This window comes from Phymastichus coffea, unplaced genomic scaffold (assembly GCF_024137745.1).
Source record: "Phymastichus coffea isolate CEN01 unplaced genomic scaffold, Cenicafe_Pcof_1.1 PCOF00129, whole genome shotgun sequence".
Taxonomy (NCBI): Eukaryota; Metazoa; Arthropoda; class Insecta; order Hymenoptera; family Eulophidae; genus Phymastichus; species Phymastichus coffea.
In genome coordinates this window covers 532,623-553,036 of record NW_026706940.1, presented here as the reverse complement: position 1 = coordinate 553,036, position 20,414 = coordinate 532,623, and the positions used below count along the sequence as shown (strand labels likewise).

At 35.3% G+C, this 20,414-nt stretch overlaps 2 protein-coding genes across 3 annotated transcripts in view; both read left to right on the top strand.

The window, feature by feature from the left end:
* LOC131671604 (calexcitin-2) overlaps positions 1-12,943 on the top strand; it is a 44,328-nt gene extending 31,385 nt beyond the window's left edge. Inside the window, exons 1-7 of one of the 2 annotated variants that reach the window (XM_058948152.1) lie at positions 1,097-1,316; positions 2,695-2,759; positions 7,828-7,880; positions 7,961-8,080; positions 9,055-9,169; positions 10,017-10,114; positions 10,815-12,943. In XM_058948152.1, the coding sequence (XP_058804135.1) occupies positions 2,702-2,759; positions 7,828-7,880; positions 7,961-8,080; positions 9,055-9,169; positions 10,017-10,114; positions 10,815-10,922 (552 nt within the window). In that variant the 5' untranslated portion in view covers positions 1,097-1,316; positions 2,695-2,701 and the 3' untranslated portion in view covers positions 10,923-12,943. Of the gene's footprint in view, positions 1-1,096; positions 1,317-2,694; positions 2,760-7,827; positions 7,881-7,960; positions 8,081-9,054; positions 9,170-10,016; positions 10,115-10,814 lie in introns of those variants that run through there. The other variant, XM_058948151.1, reaches the window with a different exon arrangement.
* Positions 12,944-18,556: 5,613 nt separating this feature from the next.
* Positions 18,557-20,414, top strand: part of LOC131671575 (uncharacterized) — a 50,195-nt gene continuing 48,337 nt past the window's right edge. Inside the window, exon 1 of the mRNA XM_058948083.1 lies at positions 18,557-18,645. The gene's annotated coding sequence lies outside the window, so the exon portion shown is untranslated. The remainder of the gene's footprint in view (positions 18,646-20,414) is intronic.

Here is a 20,414-nt window from a genome sequence, read left to right as displayed (position 1 = left end):
CAGCCAATAGGTACGATGAGCGAGATAATGGCCTTCGTTACGCCGAGAACCCAGCGGAGAATTGATTGGAGATATTTTCGACGCGGAAGCGAGCTGATTTTTAGAAATTGACAATATTACTTTTTCATTGATTTAGATTTCATAACAAACAAACGGGCATTTGATCAGCAAACTTTGTGTGATAAGCACCAGTCGTTTTGTGCATTAATTGGGCTTTATCAACATAAATTTTCTATTCGACGACAAATGACTCTTCTAAGAAACATGAATCACACTTTACAACAATTGCAAGGCTGTCTCACACGTGTCTTCGAATTGACGTCAATACAGTCACGCTATTTAAGAGATTTACAAGTCTTTAATCTATTTTTTCATTACAATGATATAAGAATGAATTACAAACGTCATAATAAATTTACCTAACACGTAATCACGGACGATACGATAGCGTAGTGTGACCTTAAAAAACACATCGCTAGAAAAATTATTCGTTAAGATCTAATAGCTTTGTAAAATACATCATCAAGATCAAACTTTCAAAAAGAATAATCAGTATATCATACATGAAATTTATCTCCGAATGTACGTGACTACTGAAAAGAAAGATGAACCATATCCCTCCAGTCGCAAACGACGAACTTTACTGTTCTTCATTATCAAAGCTCCGTCGCGCCATCATAAAAAAATATGATGTTTGTTTTAAGAAAAAGAAAAAGGTCGACGCAATGGTATAATCTACATTATAGTCTGTTGAGTCAATTCAGGGAGAAACCGTCATCATCGTTTACGACTCTCAATCAGATAAAGAAAAAAAGGTGGAGACGAGGGAGGAGAGGGCAAAAAAAAATACAATATTTTTAGATATCGCTGATTACCTTTGCGGTGCCATAAAAGATTACGAAGGAACCTGCGTCACACAATGTTTAGCCATCATCTCTCTCTCTTTCTCTCTTTGCGAGCAAGCAAACTTTTATCAGTCGCTTCGGTATTTTATATTGTGTGAGTGTGTGTATGTATGAGGGTACATTCTACCGCGGAAGCCAGCGTTTAGTGTGTCAACAGCGTCCTTCGTCAAGCGCGACGCGCAAGATTTTTTAATAAAAAGGTGAGCGACATCGTTTTTTCGGAGCACTTAATTTCCTTGTATCTGCAACCTCGACTCGGTCGTGTCTACTGTGCCTGTGTGAGTGCTTGTGCGCTGTGTGTGACTCTCGGAGGAGAACAGCATTACAACCAAAAGCATTTTTAAGTGGCGTTAAGCTGAGAACGTTCGCTCTTATACCGACAGCGATTGTTATTTCAGCCTCATAATATCCGTAAGTATGTGAGAATTGCATTAAGCATCCATCAACTTTCTCACTTTAAACTTTGCGGGCAATTTTTAAATTTAGGCCACACGTGTTACTTATTAAAGCCTATTAACATCAAGTTCAACAATAACATATGAAAGTAAGCTTAAATTTTAACTGTAAAGATTATGCAAACTTTTTATCACCACTACTTTGGTTCTTCTCAAAATATTTTCGTAAATTAGAATTCTAAGTTGGATTGTTTCATAATTAAAGGTTCATTTCAAATCGAGTAAGCAATATTCAGAATTCTAAAGTAGGTTAAATACTCAATAAGTTTTATTTAATAATTGCCAAGTAGAATAAACAGATATATCTATACTATAAAATTATCCGATATTGCAATGCACTATCTTCGTACCATATTGCTACTTTATATATACCGTAGCATTGGTTAATACGTTTCTAGTATAAATTGCACGCATCGACTAAAAGACGACCAATATTGAAATAAAAACTAGTACAAATGAAACTAGATTCCGCGAAAGAATAGCAGAGTATAAAGTCTAAGAGCGAATTACATGCCAAATTCATTTTCCACTCAAAGTCAACCACATAGAAGTGGAAAGAGAACGATTCCGTACGTATCAGCGGTAGTGCGGCTGACTCTTTAATCCGATGCAAGAGGGGAAAAGCTCGGAGGCTCGGTTTAGTTAGCGACGCATATCGGAAATTCCTGGGGCGGGGAAAGGGCTTTGCATGTAAATCGCTAGCTGCTACAGCAAAAAGGGTACGACGAAAATCGTAGTTCTACATATATAGCCACGTATGTACTCGTATAGTACCAGAACCAATCGAAAAGCCACGCTCATCGATTGCCCCCCCCCCCCCCCCCTACACAACTCTCTTTCTCACGCATTCGTGCTTATTACAAAGAGCGGCGCCACACCATCGCGCATCCCCTGGGAAAAGTCTTCCCGAGAGAGAAAGAGATAGAGAAAGACAGAATCCATACCCTCGTCCTTTTGCTGGTTACGTCTAACTGTCAATCTTTATCCTCTGTATCTTGAGCCTAGATATGCTCCGCATTTTTATGCCTGGCCTTCTAATTTTCTTGAGGTCCTTTTTTGAGCATTACGAATATATTTGATTATCCGGGAAATAGGTGAAGGTTGTAGATCATAGATGGTATATAGCGAAGATTGTAAAAATATATGAGTTTTTTTACCCAAGAGAAATTAACCACGATACTCCGGATTGATGGATTATTTGTATTTTTTTTTACAACTTGAATGAAATACTTTACTTCAATTGATAACTAAATCTTCATAGATTATAAATTTATAAAAACAAATGATTACATGACATTCATAATACTTCATGTCTTCATTTTATATTGTTGCAGAATAAACATGTCGCTATCAGAGTTCCGTAAAAAGAAGCTCCTATTCGTTTTCAACACGTTTTTCGGTGAGTGCACTTTCTTTTTTATTACATCGGCTCGTACGACTGATGCTCATTTTTCATGAATTGCAACAACGTATATATCGATAGAAAATAAAACGAAAACGATAAAAAGTGAAGGGAAGACAGACGGATCTTGAAGAGGAGAAGCAATGGGCCATTCGATAGTCAAGTTTTCATTCATTGCAAGACTTTATGACTGATATAAAAAGTCGCTGAGGAATCTCAAAATCAAAGGAAAAAAAATAAAACGAAAAAAACGAGAATGCTACTAACACCGGAGAATTAAAAAACTAATTTCTATAATGGGAATGTTTCGCAAGTGAAATTACTATTCTCGAAAAAAATATATAGAAAAAGACATTACATTCAAGTGATCACTGATGGAATTATTATAGCGGTGAAGACTGAAAAAAAAATGAAAATATGTGCGATCTTTGCAGAAAATTTATAATATTCTAATGAAAAATGCTATCCACTTACAATAAGTACTTTTTCAATTATAGGATTTTTCCAAAGTAAAATTCTAAAGAAAACCTTTTCAAATTTTTAACTAAATTATGCATCACGTGCAAAAGTCACGAGTTGATATTTTCAACATTTGATATATAGAAAGTAGAACCATTCAATTTTGTTATTGATAATTTATCAAAAGTGCTGTGACTTTACGTTTTCCATCACATTAAGTTTAGTCCCAATTCAATCCTCAGTTAAGTAGTAAAAGTTGAGATACAGTACGACAACCATTTGGCACAGACGAAAAAACTCACTTCGATATAGCATTGAAAGAGAATCTACTGTACCAGAACAGAGAACGAAAAGTTCTGGTCGTTCGGCGAACAACACAAGACATGTTGCACACGTATAAAGGGCAGATAGGCCCGTAATTATCGTAATTATAACAAAACAAGGGAACACGGGCGTAGCAAAACCACGAAGGCAGGTGTACAATAACACAGTGGACGTCGCAAGCGCTTAATACATGCAAGATGAAGCTCGCCAGTAACGGAGAGCGAAGGTCTCGCGTGCGGCACTAGCACGAGCGGGATAAAAAGCGACGGTTCTCTCTCTCTCTCTCTCTCTCTCCTTTTCGCCTCGCAGCTCTCATTAGCCGGAGTTTGCCTTTGACGCGTGGCGCTAAACATAACTCTCTCCTGGCTCATCTCGCCACAGCAGCAGCAGCCTTCGATCGAACTGCTGTCACCGCCACCGCCGCTGGCTGTATGTATATACTCTCGGACGAACGAAAGACGAGCGAGCTTGTAATTTGAAAAATTCACGCCCACTCATCTGGTAGCGTCCGGCGATTGATTTTTTTTTCAGTCTCTTCTTTTGAGAGCACGCCGGCAGCTCGGAAATAAATTTTCGGCTTTCTCTGCTCTGTATCTCTTTCGCAGACCTGCATCGGCTTTTTCGTCTTTCTTTAGAAAAGTTTACGATAAGAGTGTTTTGTACTTTGATGGATAGGTTTTTGCGAGTGCATCAAGATCGCGCTTGCGTTATTTTTGTTTCCTGTTGTTTCTCAAAATTTTCGTGAACGACGAGTCGGCAGGGATAAAAGAAAAAAAAACTTAATTTATGCTACACACGAAAGTATTCGATTTGTAGGGCATAGTGTTGCGTCATAGCGACTCCGTGTGACCTTTTATTACTTTGTGTAAACAACGCAATAAAATCACGGCGTAAGCCGCACTGGAATGCATTGGAAAACCGCCGAGGGACGTGGACTAGCAAATAAATGTAATCAATATGGTCGAGCGTAACACATCTCTCTATTAAAACTAGATTGCGTTTGTCTGTCAGAATGCTTTAATCAGTAAAACACAAAAACTTGCATGGTTTACATTTCGCTAAGAAACGGTGCTCTGTATTTAATTATTTTTTCTTTTCACTGGAACTTTTTTTTGTTTAGTTTTAAGTGAATAATTTTTAGTTAATACATCTCAGTGATAGTTATTTTGAAAGTATAGAATGATCATTTAACGAAGTGATTATTATAATAAATATTTAATTGATGGATTCACATAGTAAGCAAAGCTTATTCATATGCTATGTAATATGTGACGGGCTACAAGATATTCCTAATTACTAATTTATATAGACAATCCGAATTTTCCATTTGAAAACGACATCCTAAGATAGATACTGGCTTCATTTCCAATAATTTCGTTGCATTAATATATACTATATTACTCGATTTCTACATTTGATAAACCAATATTCTGTATATTGTTAAAAATAATAGGATATTCTACTACTATCACCAAGTGTCGTAGTTTGCTGTCAATAGTGCAAGTCTATTTGCAACATTAGCAAAAAGAATTTTCCGTTCAATTTAAGTTTGAAGTAAGCTTACGTCATACTGGAAAGGTATTCCAGACATTAACCTTGTAAGCTTAGATCTGTAAACTTGATCGCTCAAATAGCGGCTAGGGCTTTTGTATGCTTCCTGTCGTAATATAACGACATTCATATATATAACGCAGCATATATTGATTCGAGGCGACACTAAGTCAAGGTTCGCTTGTAATGCATGTAATGTAATGTAACATCCACTTGAGGAGCTTCGTATTCGACAGTTAACAACTAATTACCTTCATTCGCTATATTCTTATCTCTTTCGCGATACCATCGGCTCCCTCACTCGTTCTCTCTTCACGCCCGTTGCTGATTTTTCTTTATTATCGCTAGCTCATCGATATCGGGATTTATGCCTTCAATTAAGAGAATGGTAGCATTTGCAGCTTTCTCAGAACTTTCAACGAGATACGAAACAAGCCGAAGTTGCGGATAAACAAAAATGGCGCGCGTATAATTCTGCTGAGAATTTCAATTTTCATTCGTGGCCAACTTATACTTTTAATGCATCGCGCAGCAAGGGCGAAAGAAATTATTGAATGTATTTGCATAGTTTTTGAACTACGCCTTGCGCATAAATTTGCATGTTTACAGCAATGCTAATATACATGAACGCGTATAGTGCGAGAGTGTCTCGCGTAACTGAAACTAACTAGATTATGATAATCAAAGTTTCACCGGGGACAGGCTGTCCCTAAATTGTGTCACTGGAGCTCGCGTGGACTATAGATCACCTGTTGTCGTTTCTTCATTCCGCAAAAATTACGGATGCTTCGATCGCAGAGTTCTAGTCGAAAAAACTATCAGTCAACGTGCGATTTCTCGTTTATCAGCGACTCTCCGATTTTTCTCGCTCTCGTCTTCTCGAAGTGGCGTGATAAAACGCGACGGCCTGACAAATACAGAGTAACGCCTGGAATCTATCTCCGATGATCTGATGAGAGAGGCTGTCTGCAGTTATTGGTCAAAATTTAAAAGATTTTTATTGACAGATTGGAAATAAAGCACTAGAGAGATGCCCCATTCTGTTAGATTGATAATTTGATTTCGTTCGTGTGGTTGTTATGTATTTTTTTTCTATCGTTCAAAGCGATGTCGCGCTTCGATAAGCTTCGCGCGTAGCTTTTCTTCTAGCTTTTTGAATACTAGTGCAGGCAAATGATTTGAATTGCAAATAGAATTATTCATTTTTCAAATTACATTTGAATATTTCAAATTAATTTTTTTCTTTTTTTTTGTCGTTTCGATAACTTTATTAAGCATGAACTTGAGCTAGTTTTATCTTAATATTCGCAGTCACATCAAAATAATCAATACTAAGTATATCGGTTCTTTATTTTACTTTTTTCGTATTTATACAGTAAAGATTGTATGCAGCGAAAAAGACATGATGTGGTTTAATATTTATGATTCACAATTTCAGAATATTTTACTTTTATTATCTTGAAACAGAAAAAGCGACTAACTTATACCGATATAAAAATAACATTAACGTAAACTTTTATATGCTTTTTTGTTTTTAAAATTATTGTTAAAAATTTATATTAGAGGCTGAACATTGTACCTTGTTGCTTTAACCAATACAACAGAAATTTCTACTTCATTTTGTAATTCAGTTTTTCAGTATCACGTATTTGTCGACCGTAATAATGAAAACAAGCGTTGATGTTTTATGTCGTTTAAAATTCCTTCTGTACATTCGGTGAAGTTTTTATAACAGGCTGATGTCAGTTGGAGTTATAGCTGCAATTACGAAATAGAATATTTTTCTCTTTATATGTTTTTCAATTTACGTAGAATAAAATGATGAGTTGTTGTCGAAAATCATTTTCAAAACTGAAATAAGAAAAATATGCACCGTTGCTTTATAAAAAAAAAAAAAAAAAATTAATCAACAAATTTATCAAAAATTTAAGGAGTTAAATAATGAGAAAAGTTGTTGAAAGGACCGCATTGTTCCAAACAGCTGAATTCGCGCTAGAGAGGACCGTGTCCGGCATGCATATGACGGAATTAAGACCGTATACGCATTCACAGTGAGAATAATTAATTTGGCGACTCATATCGCCGGAAATCGCGTCGCTGTCGGCAAAGCTCAAAGTGCATACATTAATACGATCGTTGTGGGGGTCGAAATCCGACTTGGCGTCATTACCAGTAAAACTAATGATACCCGATTCAGTAAAGGTACGTGCGCGTGTTCGAGAGATTTATGGGTTTGTAAAAGTAGCTGAAATTTTTGTTTGGGAATTTCTTTTTAAATTTAAAAAGTTGTTAAATGAGAGGATGCGAGAGCGGATGTGGTGCAAAGGAAGATAAAATACCGGCGACGTTCAGTGACTCTCGGAAAGGCGAAGATGTTGCAGGAATTTCCGGGACTTTAATTTAGCGCTTTGTGAGGACTTCCTCGGTACAATTTATACTCTTGCGAACGAGAATCAGCTGATTGCCAAAGTAGGAAAAATATCAGGCCAGTGGAATTAAAGAAATAGAACATTTTTTAATTTTAACTCACACTTTATTTTTAGTTAACAAATTATACACGTATGTGAACCTGTCGTATATACAGCGTATTTCTCGATATCCAATAAAGTTTCTTTTTGGTCTTCTCTACAAACTTTATACATGAATTCACGAACAGCATGGAATAACAATCACGTTTCTGATTTTTGAATTAAAAAAACAACTTGAAATTATTTTGTTTTATCTATTGTAGATGTCAATCATAGCGGATCCATTGATATCAAAGACTTTGATTTGGCCGTTCAGGTAATTTACATAATATATTCCGAGATTTAATAAAGATGTACTTTCTTGAGAATATTAATTGAAAATATTTATGAATTTAGAAAATATGCGAGGCGAGAGGCTGGGGTGCTGGACATCCTAGATTTCAGCAGACAAAAGATACCTTGAACAAGGTTTGGGATGGTCTACAGAAACGTGCTGATGCTGACAATGACGGTCAGGTAAATATTGTGCATTGATCACATAAGTTATATGCTTTCATTCTTTGAAAAACGAAAATACGAGCAAAGTAGTTTTTATCTCTGAAGATATTGTTTTACAAACAAGAAGAATGATACGTGCAATATTAGGTCAGGGGTAGTGAAAAATATGATCTAAAATTGAACGCTTCGTATCAGCCTGGATGCTTAAAATCATAGAACAAGTGCAGATAAGAATAATTATATCTACGAATGAATCCAGACTTTAGTTAGATAGGTTTTAGAATTAAAATAAATAGATAATGTTGAATAAGAGTAAAATGTTATTTCGCTCACGAATATAATATTCAACAATTCACTGTTGATCTTTATAGAAATTAAAATTTAATTTTTAAAGGTTCGTATACTTTTTACATAAACTTTTCATGTAATAGAAACACGAGTAACGTTTTTCATCTACAAAAAAAGAAGAGAAACCTTGTAAATTTGGTTTTTTTGGTTCCAAAGTAAAGAGTTGCCCTTTGGGAGCTTGAAAAATTTGGGTTGCGCAGCGCGTGTCGCTACTTCCCAAATGCTCAAATGGCAAATAAATAAGACTAGTGGAATCTAGTTCAAGGGTAGTCGATGCATTTGGCTCGTGATGCACCGAGTAAAGTGGATTCGTGTGCGTGCACGTACATCTAGGCACCAGGTTCTTTAGTATATTGGCATTGCTCATCTGGCTGCTGAGTCAAGCCTTGGGATTCGTTGCAAGGGCTCTTAAGTGGCTTAGATTGTCAGAGAGTCTGGCGGGAGCACTGAATGGATAATCCATTTGATAAATTGTCCTCAAGCACAAAAGTCACGAGTAGTGTATGCAAATTACATTCCGCATGAGCGTACATACGCACGCACGGGCGCGCTCCTCTTCTCAAAAGAACAAAAAGTAGTAATAGGAAGAAACGATAGAACTTGACTGTACGCTCGATTAATTCGCTTTGCTGGCTTCTTTGCAGATCAGCCGGGACGAATGGTACTCGATGTGGGAAGAATACGCCAAAGATCCGGGACACGCCGTTGAATGGCAGCAGACTTACATGAATCTCGTTTTCGATCTTGAGGATACTTCTGGTGAGTGTGCTTGTAAATCAATGACATTTCTTCTGTGATGGCTCAGCTTTCACATTTACAACTACAAGATGCTTTTACCAAAGTCAAATTTTTCAAATAATAATGTTTTTATTGGAATTTAAATATTTAATACTGATATAATGGAGATCGGATAGCTAACTATAAAAATACATTATTTAATTTAAGATTAAAGATTAAATTATTTGGTAGAAATAATTTTTTTTTGATAAATTTGCGGCCTACTTTTTTGTATGGCCAATAAAATTAAATGTTACGGAAATGTTACTGTTGATACCTTTATAGTATAAAATAGGATACTTAATTTAATTTGATGATACTGAAATAAAGCGATAGATCATGTATAAACTGTTCGGAACATTAATAAATTATCAAGTTCATATCGTGATTCTATTTAGTGAGCCACACCGTACATATTATACTAAAGAATATTATTGAACGTGCAGTCTGAAATTCCATATACAAATGAATATTATGTTCTATTTAATATTATATACACGGTGAACCTATAATATTAGATATTTGCAGAAGCGAAAAATGGTTTATCACTGAATGATTGATATCCGTTCATTTGGAAGAGTAGCATCTAAAAGCTGCAAGTAACTAAGATTTTCGCTTTTCCGAACGCTATGAAGGACGAAATAACATGATATTTTGATCGAAAGTCATACGAGTTCCCCTTGACATATGGAATATTCAAGCCGTGCATGTTTGATAAGCCTGAGTTAACGAATTTAGCATAACGCGAGACGTAATGTGCGATATTTTCATCCTGAAAAAGATCAATAATTGAGATGTTTAAATGACGGCGATCGCTGGTTGCTTGCAGGTGACGGCTCAATCGATGAAACGGAGTTCAGTCAAGTGTGCATAAGTTACGGCGTCAACGAGACCGAGTCGCGAGAGGCCTTCAAGAAGCTTCAAGTCGTAAGTTTCTCTCCGTTTTCGATTAGCACCTTTGTGTACTGGACTATTTGCCTCTAAAGATCAAGCGATACTTGCAAATAGTTCTCACAAGTTCAGTTGTTAACAATACAGATGTGATTTTGCAATCAGTTCTGTTTCTCGAGATAATGAACTGAACTTGATGCTTTCTCAATTTTACTTGCACATTTACAAATTGAATCTCGAAAAATTATGCAATTTACTAATGTAAAACATAGAAAAGCTTGACATTTTTAATACTAATAAGAGTGATTCGGATACCATTGGTAGATCTGCCATTTCATGAATAATAACAGAAAGATAATGTTTCTACAATATTTCTCTGCAGAAGTTTTCTATTATAAGTATTCTAACTTTATCAAAATTGCTATTAGACGAAATAATCCGGAAAGAATCTTGAGAATACGTTTTCAACTACTCTCAAATTCTATAGTAAAAACATCTAGAAGATCATAAAGATCATCATCATCATAAGTAACAACTCTATTCATTAAAACTATTTTACGTTTTTCTTCAGTTAAAAAATTTAAAAGTACTAAATTTTGTTTAACAAGCTACATAATGATATATTGAATGCTGCAGTAAATATTAAATGTGTTCAATTTTGTGAAATGAAAATGTTTTTATGGAAAAATCCCCGAGCATTTGAAACTATATGTTAACATATTTTGTTACTTTTCAGGGAAGCGAGGTAACTCGTGATAAGTTCGAGAAGCTCTGGCAAGAGTTTTTCACGTCGGACGATCCGAGCACGCCCGGCAACTATATATTCGGTAAAACATCCTACTAAACGAGCGCATCTATGTTAGAGACCAGCGTATGCACAGGCGAAGTTTATTCGTTCCGACCGCTCAACAGCGACGCAGGCGACGACGGCTTTGAGAAGCGCCATAGAGAAGAAATAAACGATTGTATAACCGTAACATAAACAAAAAATAATAATAAAATAACAAGCACACACAGGCCAACGAAGAAAGAAATAGAACAAACAAATTAATGGACATACGGAGATGGCCGTTTTGCGCCGAAAGCGTGGACGGGCTGCTATATCAATTAATTGCTAACGATGCTGCTACTTTTGCTCTGCTTTTTACACGATTGTTGCGTCTCTTTGTCATTCGATCTTTATTTCAGCTTTATTATGCTTTCCTTTTTCTCCATCTAACCGTTACGTCTTATTATTATGTGAGTGACTTTATTGTAACCCCGTTACAATCTCTTTCCTACTCGATTTGCACTTCTAGTTTGGATTTGGAACATTTGCAAAAGCTAAAAAAAGATCAATTGACTTTTCAATATGACGTCCTTGTCTTTTTAATGTTTATGTGAAAAAGCAATAGCTATTGTAATTATTTAACGTATTAATGTTTTTATTCTATTGTTGTAAAATTGATGAATCCATTGTAAATTATAATATTCCAATTCGCACACTGGATATGACATTTAAAATTTATTTATTCAGTCAAACAATTACAATTCACCGTATTACATATCTTCGCAATATGAAGAAACTATCTCGAAATATCTACAAATTATGTTTTGATCTACAAAACGATAAAAATAAAGAAACCGTACCAATACCAAATTCAAGAAGCTAATGAAAAATACATATTTTAGTATTCATGAAAAAGACAAAGAAATTTAAGAAACGTAATTATAATCTTGAAATCACAGAATATATATACATAGACAAAATATTTTTCGATTAAATGACCGATGTGCATGGGAAAAAGTATAAACAAGAGTGTATAATGTTACAAAAAGTCGTCTGAAGAGACGCAATGCGCCAAGGCATAGTCAATAATGCAGAAAAGGATAGAATGCAAAAAAAAAAAGAAAAATCAGTATTGCGCTACGTGTAAATGAATGTTTAAACGAATATAGATATATATTTCTTCGTAGAAAGAAAAACAAGTACATATAATCATAATTGTCATTTAGAAATTATCGTATAAAATTATGTCATTATAGAGTGTCAAAAAAATGGAGTTGATATGAGTAAAATAATAAAATGCATATATATGAGGGATTAGAATCTCTAACAAGCCTGGTACAAAGTAAATGTAAGAAAACATTCCATGGTAAAAATTTATAGGAAAGAACGAAAAGTAAGTTTTGTCAGATTTTCTCGATGGTTTTCCGAAACGTCGATCACTGCCCGGAATTACGCACGGATAGACGTTGTTAAGCTGATCCTCATCCATGAATTCACGTTGACGTATAAAAATGGAAGATGCGAATCGAATTGTAAGAACAATGATTTCAAAAGGATTTGGATCGTTTGGCATGAGTGATTCGACGTATATGTAAGAGACTTTTTCCTAAACAAATGTGGTCTTAGTATTTCAAAATCCACTTTTCACAATGTAAAACTTTATCTCTTACGATTGTTGGAACTAGCTACAATTGTTTTGAATATTGTTTAAGATAAAATACCTCAAGAGATCGAAAAGTATTAAAGTTTTCAAAATATTTTATCTCTAATTTATTTAAACAATAGTGTCATAAATTAATTTTCTCATACAAAACATATATTTCAATTTATTTGAAATTGAACCAACATTGATTTCCACTAACACTTCTTTACTATCTTGTGACTCGATGGTGAATGTTTATGTCATTGTTGTTCATAATATCTAATTGTAAATGTAAACGTACAATAATATATGATGAAAGCCTGTTGAAATCGTCGACTATGTTACACGTGGTAATTATTCTAAGCGGATAATATATATATACATATTATAATGCATTGTTTCACCTGTGAGATAATTTATCAAAGAAAATAAAATATTAATATTTGTGTTGAAATGCCTAAACAGTTTATTTTAGTGTACCATCTGTTATATTATATCAGCAATAAATTAAAGCAAAATTTCATTTTAAGTTTAAAGTATATATACAGATAAAAATAATAACTAACTCAATCATTTAAACAACGTAAGTCTCATTTTATCCTTTATTAATTTACTGTAGTATTGAAAACAGCTTTCTTTATGCATTAATTATTTTATAAGTTCAAATTTTGTAAGAAGAGAATACAAATATTTATTTTTATTTTGTGCATTTATTTATTAGAATTTACGATATGAGTTATGAAATGAATGATAATTTAGTAAATGTTGATAACTTGCCACTTAAAGCTGAACCTTAGTACTATAGAATTCTTCCTAGTTAAAAGTCGATAAAGAAGGAATCTGTGTCATACATCAGTTTCCTATTTGTTCATTTACTTCCAGTGTCATAAATACATTTGACCTTACAAAATTTATAATCCAGTAGAGGATTTAGTATCCTGTACACTAGTCTGAATTACACCAGTATTTCACATCAGAAGATGTATTTTTAAAATAAAAATTTAAATAGATCCTAAAATAATAACCACTTTGAATTAATTATTAGCTGAAGTAATCTAAATTTTATTACTATTATTACGATATTGCATCACTTTTTTAAATTATATAAGCATTGTACAATCTATTTTATTTGCGAAAATCTTTGAAAAAATTACTATGTCACGTTCTATTAATTCTAATTTCGAGACATTTTTGATTGAACTCCAAAAGTTATCTAATTATTAGTGTAACTAATAACAAATATTATATTAAGGTTACTTATACTTCTTATAAAACATTGTGAATTGCAAATAATACTTGAATAGTATCAATACCTATAATTGTTAGAAGTCAACACAAAAATGTATATAAATATTTTTTCAAAATCGAGATCAGTTAAGGCTTAGTTAATTAAGCATGTTAATTTTCATCAAAAATCAAACATACCATAATTAATGCATATATTCTTATTAAATAGATGAATTAAATTTTATATTTTCAATGTCACGTTTGCAATCGGGTTAGCTAACATTAAAAATAAATGATTCTGAATTAGTTATACAAAAGAAACAAAATCAATGTAAGTTAAAAGTCAAATGATTGAGTGATTTCTCCACGAAATATAGCATTCGTAGGTTTCAAATACTTTCTCGAAAGCATTGCCAAAGTTATCTTCCTAAAGTGGAAAGGCCCGGTTCTAAGCTGCACGTCGATGTACGGAATCGCGATGTGAAAAACAGACTGCATTCAGTTTTCTTTGAATGAGCACCTGTTGCACAAAGTCCTTTATAATAACAAGATTCGCAAGGCAAACTCGAGGAGAATTTAGCTTCGCTCGTGCTGTGCGTTTTTGAGAGATCTAAAATCATTGAGATTCGAGCAAGGCCTGTCGAGACAGGCATTACTTATTAAACGTCATTACACACCTTTGCTTCATCTTTCGCAAAAAGTGATGATGCGAATTTTCTCTAACACGAAAATGCCGCGCGTGTATGATGAAATAAACGCGAGTGATGGTTAAATTGCTCGATTGGTTTGCCATCTACAGACACGTGTCTTTTTTCGAATTTGCAATCGAGTTTGACGTTCTTGTCAATTTGATACGCACTTAATCGATTACGAAATAAAGTTTACAAAGCATTTAGGTATTGTCAATCATATTAAATTTTCAAATATAATTTTTTTTTATAAAGATTGAGCTTTTTTTTTTATTAAACTGTATTTATTCAACATAATACTTTTTTAATTGTACAAAAACAGAAAATAGTATTTATTAGAAAATAAGATAAGATTGAATATATAAAATTTTTACCGAAAATTCAATTTGAAAATAACTGGCTCAAAGTATTCTATTACATAAAAAATTTTCCAAATATAAATAAATGTTTGAAAAAATTATATGTTTGGAAAGATCAGCCCTTATTAAAACATGATCAAATTTACGATTATGCTGTGTAGAATACTGTGTGCCAATTACTTTTGTGTAGAAAGAAGTAATATGAGATAATACTTCATTTTTTAAAATTAATTCTTACATTATTTGTATTACGCAATAAGAAACGTACTCAATTGCAGTGATTTTCTACGGCATCAGTATTATATTAGTATTCGTAATATATTTTAACATCGTATGTTCTTTTGTTACCAGTTGAAAACACTTGCGAACATTTTTCAAATTTAATATTCTGATAATTAGTTTTGGTTTCTATCATACCTCTCACTTTACAATGTAAAAAAATAAAGATGTAACATCCTTCATTTTATTCTATTAACTTTTTCTTTCTTCTAATCAAATTTTAAGACGACACTGTTATTTTTACAGATGGTAATCAATTATCGATTTGTGTAAAATATTCCAGCGTAATTTGAAAATCTATTTCTTATTGTCAAAAAATGACTTATTAGTGGCATATTTTCATTTTTCCAGATTATTATTTATATTAAGTATTAATAAATTGAATTTTGCTATTGAAATATAAATGTCAATCTTCTAGATATATAATAGAACTATTTCAAATTATACAAACATTCGAAATTTCTTGCTCTTTTTTACATGAACGATTTTTATACGATTAGAAGAAATAGTATTTTGTTTTCATATTCAGTAAATACGTATTATGTTGAATGAACACAAACAAAATTTAAAAATCAGTATAGAATGAAATCATGAAGAATCGGTATGTATACGAAAATGGGGAAAAACAATAAAGCATTTAGCTTATATAGATTGTATCAGTAACAAACAAATACAAATCAATAAAATGTTTATTTTCAAACTCGATGCTCTACAAATATCAGCATCTTTTTCAATCTGTATCTCTACGATAATTAAGCAATCTTCATTCTTCCTCACGCTCTCTATTGTTTTTTTTTATAAAGCAATCAGTCTGACGTTTGTGCCAAGTCACAGTCTCCTCAATGCACCGACGCATCCTCGTCTACACGGAAACGTTGTAAAAGAAAAAAAAAATCTAACAGTAAGCAGTAATCGCTCGGTATGTCGACGAGACGGCTAATCAAAATACAAATAAACTGCAGCCGTAGGCCGTTCACATCAATCTGCAGCAGGCGTTACAAATCCATCGAACAATTTGTCCCGCGCTCGTCTAACTGGATAATAAATATATACATACATATATATAGACGTGCAACCAAGTCGGCAATCTGAGTGTAAATCTATCAGACAATTAAGAATCCAATTACGCGAGTGCGCGAGGCCAATTAAGAAGTCGACACCTGAGCCATCACGCCTTCACCCACTTCATTCGCTCTCTACACTCGACATATAGGTACGTCTACCTTATAGTCCTTATACTGCACGCGTGTCGGCAAGACCGAGCGTTTTCGCCTTTTCCCTTTACTGTTCGCTGATTATACTGTACTTCTTATACGTTGTTTTTCCATCGTGCTCGTATTAAATGTTATTGTCTAGAATTTTATGATTCATTTAGCAACATAAAAGCTGCGTAGTTGTTGATGCATGATAGATTTACGTTTTTATATTTTATTGAAATATTTCAAAAATAATATTATTTTATCGTTATTGCTTCATCGATAGATAATTTTTGTTGGACCTATAAATTTATAAGTGTATATTTACGGTACGTCCTGCTATTAAAAAAAGTCACGTGTATTTTAAACCCAATGAGGAATGTGCCCTTTTGATCCAAGAAGGGCACATCCTGTTTCCGAGGAAGTGCGTGTCTGAAGGACTGTAGCAAACTAAATTCGAAACAATGTGCAGCATATATAATTATTAGGTACTTTCAAGGAAAACATAAACAATAAACTTTTTGAGCATTCACCGAGAAAACACCTATAAAAATATAATGGGTTGCACATTGTTTTTGCATTTGCTATAGAATGGGGCACATGCTCCTTTCATTCCGGTCTGCTGTAAAAGATTCGATTTCTTCAGGTTATCGGTACGTTAGAAAAAAACATTCTGTCATCTAAAAATGAAAATGACTCGCACGCACATTTACGTAAGCGACAACCATATTTATTACTCGAAAGTTTTCTTTTTATACAGTGGTAGCAAGATGCTATTTTGTCAAATGGAAATAATTTGGTATATATATAGTTGCCTGACATTTATAGCGATTCGTTTAGCAGCTCTATATCTCGTTGATAAATAAATAATCTGTTTGCGCTCCAATTGTATGTATAACAACAACTTAGATAAACTTACTACATTAGCAAATGATTCAGCGGTCGAGTGTCTGAAATATTCTTAAAACTCAAAGAACCACTTAGACTCTTGTAAGTGTGCTACTTAATTTATAGATAAATATAAAATAATTTATCATTGTGTACGAGGGAAAAACCAGATTAAAATTCCGAGCGACGCGCGGTGTAGAGATAACGAAAAGCACCGAAAGCAACCGTGTAGCATCGAATTTCGAACAAACCGGATAAACCTTTGTTTTCGAGCGACACTCCGTCCTTGACTGTTCGCGTTCGTAGGCCACGCATATCTTGCTTCCGGTCTACCTCTCTGTCTTCCTCTGCGCGAGCTCCCCTCGTTTCCAGTCGGCTTCGAACGTACACACTCGAAGCTTCCAAAGCGGCGCATCATCTCGGTGCACGGCCCGCTCGGGCGCGCTCGCGCAAGGTGGTCACCTACAGCTTTCCTCGCGTTCCTCCTCCTGGCGTAGAACGTACGGTCGTTCCCTCTCTCGCGCTCGCAGAGCCGGCTTCGTGCGAGTGCAGCGGAGCGGGCTGTCGTGCAGCACCACGCGGCAGCGGGCCAGTTGTTGCTCGAGAGCGGCCGCGCGCGCGCGCCTCGACCATACACGCCAGCCGACTCGCTTTGCTTTGCCGATTTTTGCTCGTTAATGCGCTCCGCGCGCCCAGTTCAGCTCGTTATTGCAGCCAGGCGGAAAACGAGAGGAGAGCACGTGAGCCCGAGTGCTCGCTCGCGCGATCTGGACGGGCACCGAGAGTGCAAAACCAGCGAATTGTCAGCTCTCCGCTGTGCGCAGTGTTGAGCCGCGAGTGCGCGTAGCCGGCACTTGTTGCGCTGCGCGAGCGCGAACCGATATACACCCTCCTGCATCGAGGTTTACGGCTCCTTCATTTTTGACACTGTGGCATTGGTCCCGCCCGCAGCTCTGCATATCCCGCGTATCAGTGATAGTTATACTGTCTCAGTGTGCGCCACTGCCTCGAGTGCGAGTTTGTTTTTCCTCTTCTTGTTCGCGCGCGCGCGCGAGGAGTCGATTTCATAAGCGCGGACGCCTCGAACTGTAACGCTTTGCTGCGGCTAGTTCTCCCCTTAGCGATGCAACATCCGCTTACTTTTATAATAATAATCGTATTATAATCGCTCGCCTTCGAGTCAGTCGCTTTTGCGCGAGCGATAAAACGTCTTCGTTTCTTTTTCTTCAATTCGTAACTGTAAACAAGTGGTGCGCGCGAGGCAAAGAACGAGAAGAACAATCGAGTGTCGCGATATATAAAAGCAGCGTCAATCAAGAACAACTACGCGCCGTGGAGATGCGCGACGAGGAAGTGTAGTCGTAGTGCCGCAGCAGCAGTCCTGCAGCCTAAGATGGATTATGATCGCCGCGGCCACGAGTCGCGGAAACGATAATTGGACTCAAGGAAGCTTTGCCTGCCGCGAGAGGAGCACAGAGAGTGAGAGTCGACGTTGCGTGGGCGCCAGCGAGAATCAAGGTAAGCTTAATGATCCTTGCTGCTTTACCTATGATATAACCTGCCTTTATATTTTTTGTTTTATTCAAGATCATTATTACCACTCTAACGGTAGAAGTTGTTTTTAAAGACCAGTTTCCATTTTTAATGATGCTGCGAATTGTTGGTACTTTTATGTTGGAGCGATTGCGAGAAATATTAAACTTTTTTATGAAAATGACGTGCTGCGTTGCTCTGACAGTTTACGTTCGTACTTATCGCCGGGCTTACTTCCTATCGTAATCATTTCTTTTAATTAAGCCGCCAATTTCAACCATCGTTATTGCTTCTTTTTTTATCGTGTTACCGTTTAACAATTTTTGCTAAACAATGTTTAAAGTTGGAATATTTATAAGTGGTATGGTTAGTAAATATATCTGATGGTAAGGTCATCTTGAAATTTATAAGCACATAAGATTTTTTTCTTTAAATTAACAATTTTTCAAAAATACTAATTGTATTTTTTTTTCTTGATACGCTTCATACGTGATCTCATAATTTACGTATTTTAAAGTATTTTTTTTTTAAATCTGATGATAATACAGAAATGAAAAAAGGAATAATCGAATACAAAGTAAATCATATCAAGTGCATCGATAATTCGATTTAGTTAATATTACGAGAAGTAAAGTAGTGACATACTCTATTTTAGCTATATAACTCAGATAACCTTCGTGAAAATTAACTATTTTTTTTACGTCGCAAATGAAAGTTACGACAAAGTCATTAATCACTTCCCTTAATGGTGTGCGGCGACGAGGACTGTTTGCTCGAAGCGTTTACGAAATTGGCTCGAAAAATTTTTTTAGCTGGCTTAAGTAAAAGAAATTCAGCCAATATTAATAAACATTTTTCTCCAGTTTTTTAACAGTAAACAAGTAATTAAGAATGCAAATCGTGAGCGTGCACAGTGGGATTTTTTTATTTTTCGGTTGACCTGATTAGACAAAACGGTTGTAATAACTTGTTACTCTCACTTTTGAAGGCAAACTAAAAACCGAGAAGAGCTCTTTGAACACGTAACGGTCAAGAGACTAATCCTTTCAGTGGATTTGACTTATTAAAGCAAATATACTCTGTATATATGCTTTTCTGATTCGGTATAGGCATTGTTCATCCAACATTTAGTTTCCATTCTTTGAATGTCGACTTCTGATCAAGACAAGAAGTCATTGCAGCATAAATATTACGCGAATCGACTTTCTAAAATCTCAACAAAACTAATTATTATCTGAGATTCTCGCTGCAATCGTATATGAGCGGTAGCTTTGAAATCGGTCATCAATTAGTTGCTGTACGACATAAGTATTTTTATTGAAATTAAGAGCAGGTATAAATTGACAAGCAGGTCCGGTCGAAATCGCAACTCATTAAATTAAAATAGCCGAGCAAGCGTGCTCTCGCGTAGTAACGTAGGGTTAACGGCATTCTCCGCTAGACAAACACGCCGAGAGAGAGAGAGAGATCAACAGCCGCGAAATCTCGTTAGTCCGCGAGTTAAAACTAAAGCCTTACACTAGCGTCCCCAATGCGAGCGAGCGAGCTACGAACGAGTCAAAGAGATACGTATATACACAAATCCAAGTGGAGCGAGAAAAAGTTGACCGAACCTTGACCGAAAACGAGAGTACGAGAGGCGCGCGTTAGCTTACAGGTGATGGAGAGTGGAAGGCGAACATTCGCCTTTTATATATATCGGAGCTTTATACGCGCACAGGTATTACGAGAGAGGTGATCGCAGGTTGCGCGTG